At 28.1% G+C, this 13,842-nt stretch overlaps 1 protein-coding gene across 1 annotated transcript in view; it reads left to right on the top strand.

The window, feature by feature from the left end:
* LOC132944617 (protogenin B-like) overlaps positions 1-12,174 on the top strand; it is a 37,061-nt gene extending 24,887 nt beyond the window's left edge. The window contains exons 4-18 of the mRNA XM_061014062.1: positions 1,217-1,370; positions 1,520-1,588; positions 1,652-1,899; positions 1,967-2,106; positions 2,240-2,399; positions 2,464-2,841; positions 2,913-3,068; positions 3,139-3,333; positions 5,091-5,251; positions 5,387-5,528; positions 6,749-7,007; positions 7,077-7,207; positions 7,283-7,470; positions 7,542-8,069; positions 8,606-12,174. Of these exons, the coding sequence (XP_060870045.1) occupies positions 1,217-1,370; positions 1,520-1,588; positions 1,652-1,899; positions 1,967-2,106; positions 2,240-2,399; positions 2,464-2,841; positions 2,913-3,068; positions 3,139-3,333; positions 5,091-5,251; positions 5,387-5,528; positions 6,749-7,007; positions 7,077-7,207; positions 7,283-7,470; positions 7,542-8,069; positions 8,606-8,776 (3,080 nt within the window). The 3' untranslated portion in view covers positions 8,777-12,174. The remainder of the gene's footprint in view (positions 1-1,216; positions 1,371-1,519; positions 1,589-1,651; positions 1,900-1,966; positions 2,107-2,239; positions 2,400-2,463; positions 2,842-2,912; positions 3,069-3,138; positions 3,334-5,090; positions 5,252-5,386; positions 5,529-6,748; positions 7,008-7,076; positions 7,208-7,282; positions 7,471-7,541; positions 8,070-8,605) is intronic.
* The last annotated feature ends 1,668 nt before the right edge of the window (positions 12,175-13,842 follow it).

The raw sequence follows: 13,842 nt of genomic DNA, 5'->3' as shown, positions 1-13,842 counted from the left end.
TTTATAACAAGTAATGACATACATGTATACTATGTTTAATGTTTATCTTTTTAAGTACTAAGATATTATAATAATATATAGTATATAGTATGTCACTATGATATTATATAGTACATACTATGTTCTATATATCTATATATTCATATGGAGATATAGTATGATATTGGATGATTTTTAAACTCTGATTTAGTTTAGTACGTGGGTACTATAAATACAATTTGAACCGTGCGTTATATGTAGCCGCACTGGCTGTATTATTATTTATTATCATTGCATTTTTGGTAGATGAAGCGCATGTGCAGCGTTGCTGAACATAGCGATTCTTGAAATGCAACAAGAAAATTCGAATTTTTTTTAGTAATTTATTTTTCCACGCCGTTTTACGTGACTCGTAATAATACGATGTTGGTGATTGACGCATTATGTACGTTTCCAATTATTATTTTTTCACGTTCGACTCGCGTACTCTCAGTGCTAAATATTAAGTCACGTAAAAATATAATTCAATACATTCCCATTTTCGACAACTAACAATTTGTTTTCGTCTCGCTTGATTATTTTAATGGTACGTGACACGATGATAGTTTGTATACGAGTAGTTGAAACATGTATTATAATGAGGCGCATGCTTTTTCGTTGTAACGTGGTGGTATATGGCTGTTCTAATTGAATTCTAATTACAGATTAGTGTAATAGAGTAATAGACTATTCATTTGTTTACAATTACCGTCTATGGAATTTTATAAATTCTTTATATCTTTTACTCGTGTATAGTTCCTATTTTTTACATGTTTGCGGTGTTCTGAATTTTTTATCAACCCATTGACACTACTGAGTTTGAAGAAACAACGGATAATAATCTGCATTGTCCACTAGAATATAATATTTTTTATTTTATATACCACATACTACAATTTACATACATATTACTTTTTTTATTTAACAAATTACTTGAGAGATGCCCACAATAATTTAAAGTATTTTGGAAATTTTATGTCAAGTCTTAAACATTACTTCATGGTCCAAACTCTAGAATTTCTTTTTTATTCAACCCTGAGTATTTACTTCAATTTATCTGTTTGAATAACAATTTCTTGAAAATAAAATAATTTATCTAAAATGTTTATTTTTAGCTTAATGAGTCTACTTACCATTTTACCTATATAAATATATATCATATTTAAATGATAAATATTTGTTTTCGTATTTATTTCAGTTATTCATGACTTTGATGTATCACCGCCCAATGTAACAGTTAGTTCAGAAGCTAGTCGTTCTGTTATTCGATTTAACTGTCATGTGAATTCCATTCCTTTAGCAACTATTACGTGGCAGAGAAACGGAGTTGTCTTGTCCAGTAACAATAAAAAGTAAGTATTAATAATTTTAATAAATTGATTTTTATTAATTTTTATCTACTTATGTAATTTACCTACTTCGCTTATTTTTGTTAACCAAATGCTCTTCGGGGCGTATAATTATCAAATAAAATAAAATAAAATAAAATTTGTTTCTATAGGTTTGTAACTAAAGTTCCTGGTGTACTATATATTAAACAAGTTAACGAGAATGATGCTGGAGAGTATAGGTAAATAATAAATTAGAAATTAGAAATATTATTGAATCCGCTAATTTAATTTATAAAATTTAGATGCGTAGGAAAAAACCATTTATTGAACAAGATAAAATACAGTGAAGTTGGTAATTTGACTGTCAACAAGATAAACACTGGAGGATCTTCTGGACCAAAATCAGATATCCAAAAATTAGCATTCATTTCGCCTAATGTCTTGAACCTGAATGTTAAGTATGTGACTGAAGGTGAAAATGTGACATTTGAATGTGCTGCTACTGGTGTTCCGGCTCCACAGCTCAACTGGTCATTTAAAAACTCTACAGGTAAACTAAAAACATTAATTAAATTTCATTAAATGTATGTTAGTATAAGCTTGTCTATTATGTATAGGACACAATACTATGCTTAATGATGAAGAAACTTCTGTCAACATATTAAGTTTAACAAGAGTAAGTTTTAAGGATTCAGGAACGTATACATGTCATGCATTTCAGTCTGTGACGGGATGGCCGGATCTGCCACAAGCTCAAGTAATATATATTAAATAGCATTTTGAATTTATTTAATATTACATTAATTTGTACATTATACTTGCTACTAATGCGAGCCGCGTCAATTTATACAGGACAATAATATTGTGTTTGCTTCTTACTTGTTTTATAGTATTTTCAATTAGAAGTTATGACACCTCCTAACATCATTATTCCACCAGAAACACAAACCATGCCTATAGCAAATACTATTCGCTTTGGGTGTGTGGCTGAAGGTAATCCCACTCCTAATATAACATGGTATCACAATGGTCAACGTTTGAAGTTAAATGGTAAGCAAATTAAGTTTTGATAGTAAATTGGTTCAAGTCAATAAATTGTTTTATTTTACATCAGGTCGTATAAAGGTCAAGAGCAAACAACTTTTATTAGTTAGTAATACAGTATCGAATGACTCTGGATTCTATCAATGTTTTGCTTCTAACCAATATGGGACTATATGGGCAGGAGCGATGCTCAATATTAGCTCATCCCCATTTGAACCAGCACCACCTATTAATATCAGCTGCCGTACATTATCTCCTACTCAAATTCAAGTATCTTGGCGAAAGTCCCCAACTGATATCCCTGATGATCCGCCTATCCTTGTTCGCGATGATTCTACACAACTTGGTCCTTCTCACGGTGGTGTGCTATCATCATCATCTGCTACTGTGTCTACAGATAATGCAAATAAAGTATCCAGAGCATATTCTATTCATTACATGCCTACAGGTACTTGATTCTATTTTTAACTTGTAGGTATTTCTTGTCAATTCAAAGTTTAACCTTATTTTGTATTACAGATGGTGGAGAAGAAACACAACAAGTTAGTGTAAACCATTCTATTATTGTAGAAAAATTGAAACCATACAAAAACTACACTTTTTATGTACGAGTCTATAATGGTAAATCTGGATCTGATCAATCTGAAAAAGTCACTTGTAAAACTCAAGATGGAGGTTTGTACATTTATTGTAAAAATCTTTGTATTTAAACTCATTTAACTAAAAATGTATTTGTTTCTCATAGTGCCACAAACAGTTCCAGAACTAGTGGTTACTACTGCTCTTAGCCCTATATCATTATACATAGAATGGGCTGCAGTTAACGTAAATTTGGCTAATGAAGCCATTACTCATTATCAAGTAATGTGGAAACGATTACATTGTTCATCAAATTATATACAATTGTTGGATAATGATGCCAGACAATACACAATAACAGGTAATTTACCATTTTATCAATTCAAATTAAAAACAGAGCTTTACAATCACAACCCTTAAGATGCAGTAAAAGTAAAAGTGAATTGTATACAATGGTAAAAAGATTGTGTACTGTACGTCAGCAGGTCTATTGCAGCTAGAATAACAGAGACGCGTTGTATTCTCTGAAGCAACAGAATTATTATCAATGATATTGTACCATCGCATTGAACTTATTGAAGATTTCTTTTGCATGCTATGCTGCCCTTATATTTCTAATGCAATCACGTGTGACCATAATCTAGTTATAAACTCCATCGGTAACATAATATCATTTGATTTTGCTTAAATTTAAATATATGTACCAGTACACAATGAGTAAACATTTTTAAATAGCACGGCTTCACTTAAATTTTTTACATTTTTACTGAGCAATTTATATAAATTGGCTATCTCCCAATATGTGGTGTATTAATAAGCTGTGGTTTACAGACAAAATTGTATTAAATTCAGTGATTTAACATGAAATAAGTAACTATTAAAATACAAAAAGTACAGTAGTTGTAATGGATATGTTATATTTGAATACAATGATAAACTATTGTATAAGAAAAATGATTCTGAGCGGTTAGTGTAGTACTTATAATATTATTATTTTTTATTCGTTGCTAAGGTGATAAACAAATCGTTAGAAATTAAAATCCCATTTTTAGCGGTTTTTCTTAATTTGTCGGTAGTTTTTCTCGACGCTTTCTAAAACTACTTGGAATTTTCAATTTTGACCTCCCAAAAGTACCAACTAGGTTCATTTTTCTATCAAAAATTGAAGCATGCTTTGTACTGCTAACTATCCAAAATGTTGCTGACAAACAGAAAAAAAAAACACCCATCATTGTAACACCAATACATTCTTTCGCTCTGCTCAGAATCTAAAAAATATATAATTATTATTAAGAACTGTTTAATTTAACTGCAGATTCTTCAGTTGAAAATATACTTTAAAATTATATTACATACATCTTAAAAAGTTGATTATAACAAACTAAACTAATCAAAGCGACTTGGTATTATACACGCATCTAAACTGTTAACTGATAAACTGCTTATAATAGTTACAATTAACTGGGTTTCATGTCCCATCATTTTTCATGTCACCTTTGATTCTAAATAGTTTATTCTTAATAACCCAATGTTGCTTACCCTAGTCATGTAGTGAATTAGATAATTTTGATTTTAATTATGATTTCCAAACTAAATATACATTTGAAAATAACTATAAATATTTTTATATTGGTTATGTTTATAAATTAATGTATAACAATGTCCACTGTATCCTACCCAATGCAGGTGTTAAACTATAAATAAATAAATTGTTGTTACCTATGTTCTGATAGCAATTGAAATTATTTTAAGTTTGTTTTTACCTGTACTTGAAACATTTATTATATTTTTATGCTTTGAATGAAGAAGTTTTGCACACTAGTTGAACGATATACCCTCATTTTCTCAACTCTAGTACTGTACAAAAGCAAATTTTACGTCAGATTTTTATTATTGTAATTGCCTTTTAAAACAGCCTCACTCAAATTTACTTGTAACAGACGAAACCAGAATTCTTACTACTTTTAAACTACTGAAACCATAAAGCTTGTAAAAAACATATTTGGTCTTAATAAAGTCCACAATATAACAGACTAACAGTATATAAAAAATATCATTTTTTTTTTACATAATAAATATACGTACCTATATAATTTAAATTGTATTTTCGGTTTTTAGGACTTAAGCCAGGAGAACAATATGAAGTGCAAGTATTAGGTGCAACACAAAATGGTTTACCCAACATTAATTTTTCATGGCATTTAGTCGAGTTACCTAATATTAATCCTATATTGCCCATACCTGTTTTAAGATTTAGCATTGACCAATCAATTATAAAGGTATGTTGTATTTTAATGTTTACAGAATACTAAATTACAATATTTTTGCATTTTTCTTTGATGATTTGTTTTGACAAAATGAGAGAAAATTCAAAAACAATCTATTCATTGTTTCTTATTAAATATTATTTACAGCTTTCATGGTTTGTCCATGATCAATCAATTAAATTTGACTCGTATAAACTAATGTATCGCATCACTAGCCAAACAAACCAATCAGTGATGACACTACACACACTCAGACCAGACAAAAACCATCATATAATACATTATACCAGTAAGTAATTTTTAGTGGTGTTGGTGCACTATTTGTTTTATCTCTTTTTCTGACCCATGCACATCATACCAAATTTGAGTTCAGCAGAACAAATTTTGTATTATTATCTATAATATTAGAATGAATTGACCTAGTATCAAACTTAAAGTAAGAATATTATCATAGCACCTACATTTCTATCATAGTCTTTCATTAGAATTTTAGTGTACAGAATTTATATTTTATTATTATAATGTACATATATTATGTACACATCTATACATCTACATCCGACGTGTGTGTCATCTTACATCCGTTTTGTATTATCGCAGTGTCCTAACCATATATACTCTGTTCAAAATGAGATCAGAACCGGACAGTGACTAGTTTTCGTCCGGCGGCTGTGAGTCAGATGCTTCTCCCACCATGTCAACCACCTGGTTCAGCATTTGTAACAAAGCCACGTCCATGCGCCTTGGCTGCCTGGTGCTGATCTCATTTGGGATAGAATATAGATATTACTGTTTATTATTACATTACAAAATGTATAATAATAGTCCTTTAGCCTACTGGCAGCCTGTGCCTGGGCTGCCGCAATATTTAAAGACGCCGGACAACCAAGTTTAAGTCAGATGGGTTATAATTTTTATTTATTTAAAAACAAATATATTTTATGTATTGTTATAATTATTTATAAAGAAGTTACAATAAATACGGATGGGCCGATACTAGAACCGATATTCTGCAATGGTATTAGTATTGGTATTGATATTCCTACCAAGTTTATCAGTAAACAAAGTTAATATTATATTAATATTAATATTTTATTTCTATATCTAATAAGTCACTGTTACACCATACCAGAGAATAGAAATGGTCATAATTTAATAGTTACTATCACGTAACATTGAAACATTAATTTCAAAATATTACGATTATAAAATAATGTTGGGCTTCGTTCTGTATTTATTATAAATATAAATATAAATATTATTCACAAAAAATTAAAACATCAATAAAATCCTTTAAAACCCTTAGATAAAAATATTCTTACCTTTAAGTTAAATAATAGATTAATTCATTTAAATATAATCAATATAAAGGTAACGACACAAAATTGATTTAGCTGAAAGCAAGTTTGTTATATTGTGTATGCGTCAGACAGAGAGAAAACAAATAGTGCATTGACACCCTTATAAACATAACTATATTTTGAATTGTCATTAATTTTAATTTTTTAGGTGATTTAGATGTTTATGAAGTATTATTAAACTGTGTATCTGAAAGCGGTGAAGGGGAATCAGTATCTAGAACTATAGCGGTAGCGTTAGATATATTGTCACCACCATCTCAGATCGAAGCTGTTGCTACGTCACTCCAGACATTGAATTTGTCATGGGTTCATTCAGATTCTGTTAATCCATTGTCTTTGCTGTCTATTATTACCTACAATCTAGTATCTGATTTTTCTCAGAAATCCACTACAGTTATAACTGATATGTAAGTAACAAAATATGTTATATTTTTAATTTTCTAGAAAATTGTATTATTTAATTTTTTGTTTTTTAGAGGTGTATCTTCATTTGAACTATCAGGACTTAAACCTTATAGCTTATATGAAATCAAGATAGCAGTTCAAGACCAAAATAACAGAAAAAGTGAATTCAGTCAAAAGATACAGATACGCACACTTCAAGGAGGTATTTTATACAAAATAAAAGAGCTGGTCTCTTATATTTCTATATTTATAAAATAAATTATTTTTTACTTTTCAGTTCCTGGTATTGTAGAACAAATAGAATTGCAGTGGATAAATACTAGCACTGTTCGCATAACTTGGGTAGAGCCAATGAAGTCAAATGGTGTGATTATGGGTTATTATGTTTCATATACATCCGATCTTCACATACCACCTACATCCTGGGAACAGCTAAATGTCTCTCGTCATAAAAACTCATTAGATGTATGTATTTAATGTTTGAACTTAATCTTTGAAATACAATACTTATTATTGACTTTAATATTATTTCTTAGTTGTATGGCTTAAGCAATAACACACAATACTTCTTTATGGTACGTGCTGCTTCTGATGCCGGATTTGGTCTACAAAGTGGCATATTTTCCATTACTCCATTAACTACACTGATTAACCTACCGGTTAATTCAAAATATCCCGCTAATTCACCAACCTTGTATATAGAAGATCAGCAGCTATTAGGTATAGTCATCGGTAGTGTGATTGGAGTTTGTTTCATGATGATATGTATTACAAGTATTATGTTGAAACGTCAATGCGTGAAAGCTGAACGAGAACGAGATCCCCAACAAAACTCAATGGGTACTGACGTGGCATTCTGTGCTCAACATCTACGACCATTTACTATTGATCATGATCAACACGAAGAAAGTGTTCCTTTAAACGATGTAAATTACATTACTAGGCACATTGACGGAAGAAGTCGATACTCAAATAACACGTCTGGCATGGCGTTGCCACTTCTTGACCAAAGTAACCCAGGAGATCATGACATAACAAATGTCCATATCATTGAAAACCCTCAGGTGAGTTTACTTTGTAGCATTGTAATTACTGTAAACAATTATTATAATAATACTTAAGAGGACGCTACACAGATATTTGTTGCCTCCATCTTATAACCGCGTAACATAGCAAATTTTACACTCAGCAAATCATGTTTAGCTCCGTTAGTTTAAAAATTAGAGTGAATTTTGACCTCTTATTATATTTAAAGCAAAGATAGTTCTAGGGAATCTCATAGGCTTATTTTTATATTTTAATTATAAAACAAAATTATGAGTATTTTAAGATGTATAAACCTTTTACAATTTTAAAATACTCATAACTCGCTTTAAAATTAAAATATAATAAAAAGCCCTAGATAATAATCGTACTTTTAAATTTTATAAGAGGTTATTCACTCTAATTTTTAATCTAACGGAGCTAAATGTGATTTGCTGAGCATAAAATTGGCCATGTTACACACTTGTAAGATGGATACAATATATGTCTATGTAACATACTCTTAACTGTATCAGAATGCTTTGGAACTAATATTTTATATATGTTTATATTTTAGTGTACTGTTGACGTTGATGGTTATGATGTGGACAGTCTATTAAGCGAATCAGCTGAAGGTGGTGCGGGCACCGAAGAATCTGGTTGCAGTGACCAACTGGCTAAGAGCCTTAAAGGTGGTGGTGATTCCAGCGTGGTTGATGATGGATTTCATGAACACGTTATGAGCTAAAGAGAATGTTAGTTGGTTGGTGTGTAGGTAATGGTATAAATGATGTGCCAAAACTCAGACATAATAATAATATTTTTTATGTATTCCCTGAGATTCACTAAAGTCTGTATTATTTTTTTAAACTTATATGATACATATTATAACAAACATCACCAAAAATAAAAAAATAAATGTCTGGTTTTTACTGACATCACATTACGCATGTTATACCAACAACATAAATTATGTTGGATTCAACCTGAAAGAGTGTAGGCCACTGTTATTATATCTTAAAAGTTTTTTATTATTATTATTATTATTATTATTATTATTATTATTATTAGTAGTAGTAGTAGTAGTAGTAGTATTAGGAATAACTATGTATGACTCAAAACACTTGTTTTGTGACTTATTATTATTTAGTTTGCTATTATGTTTAACTTTTGATGTGTAATTTTTAGATTGATTTCTTGAAATTTTGATCCCTTAAATTTGATTTAATGATTTTTATAATACACTGTCTCCAGTTCTTACCATTTTTAAATTATTATTTTCTTTAGGGATCGCGATAAAAAGTGAGATACATGCGTACATTAATAAAATATTGTTAATATAGTTTATAAGTGTTTTCCTAAATATTATATCTATATTTTTTTTAGAGTATTTAGTTATTAGGTTTCACTGAACCTCACAAATATAGTACAATTAATATATATTTTATATGTTTATGATCTTCTGAGTTCTATCAAAGATTTTGGTATCAAATAACCATTGCTATTCTTGTATTTTTTCCTGTTTCATTTTTGTGCACATTTTAAGTTATACAATATACATACATATAGTGTCCATCACCTTAACTACAAGCCAATAGCTTGCCAAAAACTTCAATAACATTAATGTTTACTAGTATATAATCCATTATATAGTTTAAAACGGAATGTTGTTCATAATAATAATAATATTAATAATAATAATAATAATAATAATAATAATGTTATTACTATAACTATAAATTATAAAGTATAAAAAAGTTGTGAGAAAAATTAATTTTTTACATTATAAAAGTTGAACGTAATTTAGCAGTTTTGCTGGTATATTTTATATTAATAATTAATGATTAATTTTGTTTGTTAAATTGTTTAATTTACAACAATATATATATATATATGTATATGTGTGTAATATATATATATATTTGTATATATATTATATATGTAGTTCCTATTCCCCTGAATATTTTATATTTTGAACAAGAGAAATACTTACAATGGAACTTTTTCTTTAGAGATATAATAATGGATCTCAAATGGCGCTTAGAATTGAAAAAGTTCTTTTGTATATTGTATTAACCTATTCACATACAAGTCAATTACATTATCATCTAGATATTCATTTCCCTGACACATTTCAAACAGGTTGTGATTAATTTATCTCATTATTTATATGTATGTACTATATATAAATATATATATATATTTAATATATATGTATACAAGTATAATATGTGTACATGTATATATATATATTATATTTATTTCAATCTCCGATAATATTTTTACAACCTTTATGTACTTAGTGTATATTTTATACATACTATTTTTTTTATTATTATTATTCTTTTTTTTTTTTGTTACATTTAAAGAAGTAGGTACAAAATATTTTTTTAAGTTACAATGCTTAAGTTTTTATTTATTTATTTAACTGTTAAGTTTATACTTGCCAACGTTAATTTTCATTCAAAAAAGCAATTATGAATTAAGATGTTTTTTTTTGTCATGTCTACTTATTAAATTGATATTACTATGTGTGAACTGAAGAAGTGATCATGAAACTACCGTAAACTTCTATGGTTTTCATTGCTATGATGATTATAATTATGTAAAATATAATGATACTTCACAAGTACCTGATAGTTTTGTTTAAAATGTAATGTAACTCATACTTATATTTTGTGAATTGTGTTGAATCTATATGAGATAAACACAATTAAAAAAAAACAATAATTTTAATACACTATTATTGCTAATTTATTTATAAATATTTTAAAAATAAGCCAAGGTACTTGTATATTTTTGATTATTAATGTTAATTATCATAGGTAGTTTATAATCAATGGCTATAATAGCATAGCTATGTTTAAATGTGTACAAGCTGAACTCAATTTTTTTATATTTTCAGTGAAATATGTAATGGCCTATTTTGGTGCTCTTTGACAAACCCGGAATTTAAAAAATAAAACCAATATAAATATATATTCTTTTGGCACCTTTGGCCAATTTTATTTCTATACTAACAACTATTTGTCAGAATATTTTATTATTATATAATTATATTGCGATGTTTAAAACATTTTTAATTCAAGTTTATGTTTGTTTAAAAAAATATATATATATAACAATACAATTACATGTATTATATTCTTGTTTGAACAAAATTTTTTTTATTAAATCTTGGTACATTTTAAACGTATTTTTATATGGTAGCTATTAGTAAGTTAAACATTTTCAGGGCCTTTTTTTGTAGCTCGTCAAAAGTATACTGTTTTGAATTTATGGTAACTAGTTCTAAGTGTATGGAAAAAGCTCATATTTTAAGGTGCTTCAATTAAAAATTATAATAACTTTTTTTTATAATACACAGTGTTCATACACAAATATATTTATATAAATACCATATATACATGTGAAGACTGCCACAATTAAAGAAAATCTGATTGGAATATTATTTTGTACAATAGTCAACATAGGTATATATTATATTTGCTCCACATTTTTAAACCCTATTTGATCTGTTTGTATGAGAAAAAATAGTACAAATTTTTTTTTCAATATCTTAAAAAATATGATAATTTGATCTATATTGATATACTTTTTTTTCTATGAATAAATCTGTTGTATGATTTTTTCCGCTTTGTTATTTTGTAATTATTTGTTATCGCGTTAAAATAAATAAAATATTTTTATGTGAGTTTGGTTTCTGCAACATCTTTCACCCTGAAGCAATAATGCTGTCAAATTTTTTTTTATGAATCTTACGTGTATGTTAATCTCTTTTTTTTGTCATATTTTTTTGAATATTTACTTTAATATACATTATACATATTACGTAATATATTTTTCAACATACCAATCCCAATATTCAATATATTGTAGTATTTGGATAAGAATTTTGTATTTGTGTTTCTTGATTGCAGTTAGATACATAAACTAACTACCTAGGTACCTCATTAGAATAGTAAGTCGTTGCAGTTTATTTGTTTTATTATTATTATTATTATTATTATAATTTGACGTTAATTGTACCTATTTGTATTGAGTTTATACGTTCTTATGTGTTGTACAATTAGTACATCGTTTATATTTTGATTAAAATTAAAATTATATAAATTTAAAAAAATATATATTGTGAATTTGCAAATACTTTATTTATCCCTGCCACATTATTGTCATATGATATTTACTATTATTGTTTTAAAGGGAATGATTTTCTGTTATTGAAGACTAAAAATATTTTTCAACTAAAATTGCAAAAGGCAATATGGTTAAAAAAAATTCTGAAATTATCTCCACTTCCAAAAATTTGTCAAATACAGAAGAAAACATATACAAAATAGTAACAAACTAATATTAATCACAATAAATGTAACATCATCATACTAGAGGCCTAGTATCTTTAAAATCTCCAATCTTGAACTATTATCCTTGGCCCTTAGTTTAATTGGTACTCAGAAACAGTATTAAATCATTTTTAAACATTCCAATATTGACTAGGAAAATGTTAGATTTTAAGAAAAAAATAATGATGGACGGGGGTGGCCAGGTGTGAGGTGGGCGTAGGAAGGTGAGAGCAAGGAAAGTTTTCCCGGGCCCAAACATTGTGCCGTCAGCTACTTATCTATAAGACTATATATTATAATTTATGATTTATGACCTTTGTTGTCACTTGTCATACAGATAAGTACTATATAAATATAATATAGAAAGTATCTACCTGCCTAAATTATAGGCTGAGCCCTTTTTTAAATTGAATTTATAAACATTTACATTTTCCAACATATGCTGGGCCCCCAACAACTCAAAGAAGTGGAAGCGGCAAATTAAAATCAATCCTTAATATCTTAACCATTTTCTAAGTGCATCGCATCAGTGGCGTAGACAAGGGGGGATGTGGTGGTCAGATACCCTATTGGCTTTTTATTACCTTAGTAAAAAGTTTTGAGAGGGTGGGGGATTTTCCAATTTTCCCCTCCCATTTAGCTTGTCGTTTTTTTATCCCTCCCCCCCCTTTCAAAAATCATGTCTACGCAACTGCATCGCATCGTTAAAACAATATACCACTCCCCACCACTCCAATTTCATAACACACATCATATATTCCGAACATCCATATATTGATATATAAAATTATTAAAAAAAAGAATATTCTGCTAGGTCATATTATTATCAATATCATTACTAATTAATGTATTTAATATAATTTACTGTAAAACCAAGGTGTGTTGATATGTACTTGATAGGTACTCCTTGTGTAAAACATAATATCAATATATCATTGAGTATATATTGTAGGGGAGAGTGGGGCAGATTTGAATTTGTCTAATATAATTTGTTACAGATTATTTACATTAATAAGAATAATAATCTAAGTTTATGACAATGTTTTGTATACCATATGTGATTATCAGGCAATTTTGAATAACTTGGAAAATAGCAAAATTGGTAATGTGAATTTCCGGCTTTTTTTAAAAAAAATAGTGGTTTCCGTAAGAACATTTTGGAAACTAAAATCCAAAATCATAAATTTAGAATTATGTATACCTATTTAAAATATTGTTGCCTAGTAATATATTTAATGTAAATACATTATTTATAATTATTAAAATTTATATTACGATTATTATTGACAATTTTGGAATGGGGTAGATTTGAATCTTCATTAATAGGGTAGCTGATAATAGGGAGGGTGTAATATAGGTTCTTCCTTCTTGAAATACCTATCTTATGGATGGAATAGACTAATTTACTGGATTTATGTCACAACATGTGTATTTATCTCTAAGAAATCCCCAAAAAACTAGCTTTTCACGA

Source organism: Metopolophium dirhodum, chromosome 5 (assembly GCF_019925205.1).
Source record: "Metopolophium dirhodum isolate CAU chromosome 5, ASM1992520v1, whole genome shotgun sequence".
Classification (NCBI taxonomy): domain Eukaryota; kingdom Metazoa; phylum Arthropoda; class Insecta; order Hemiptera; family Aphididae; genus Metopolophium; species Metopolophium dirhodum.
The sequence above is the reverse complement of the archived record's forward strand: the minus strand, read 5'-3'. Positions and strand labels throughout refer to the sequence as shown.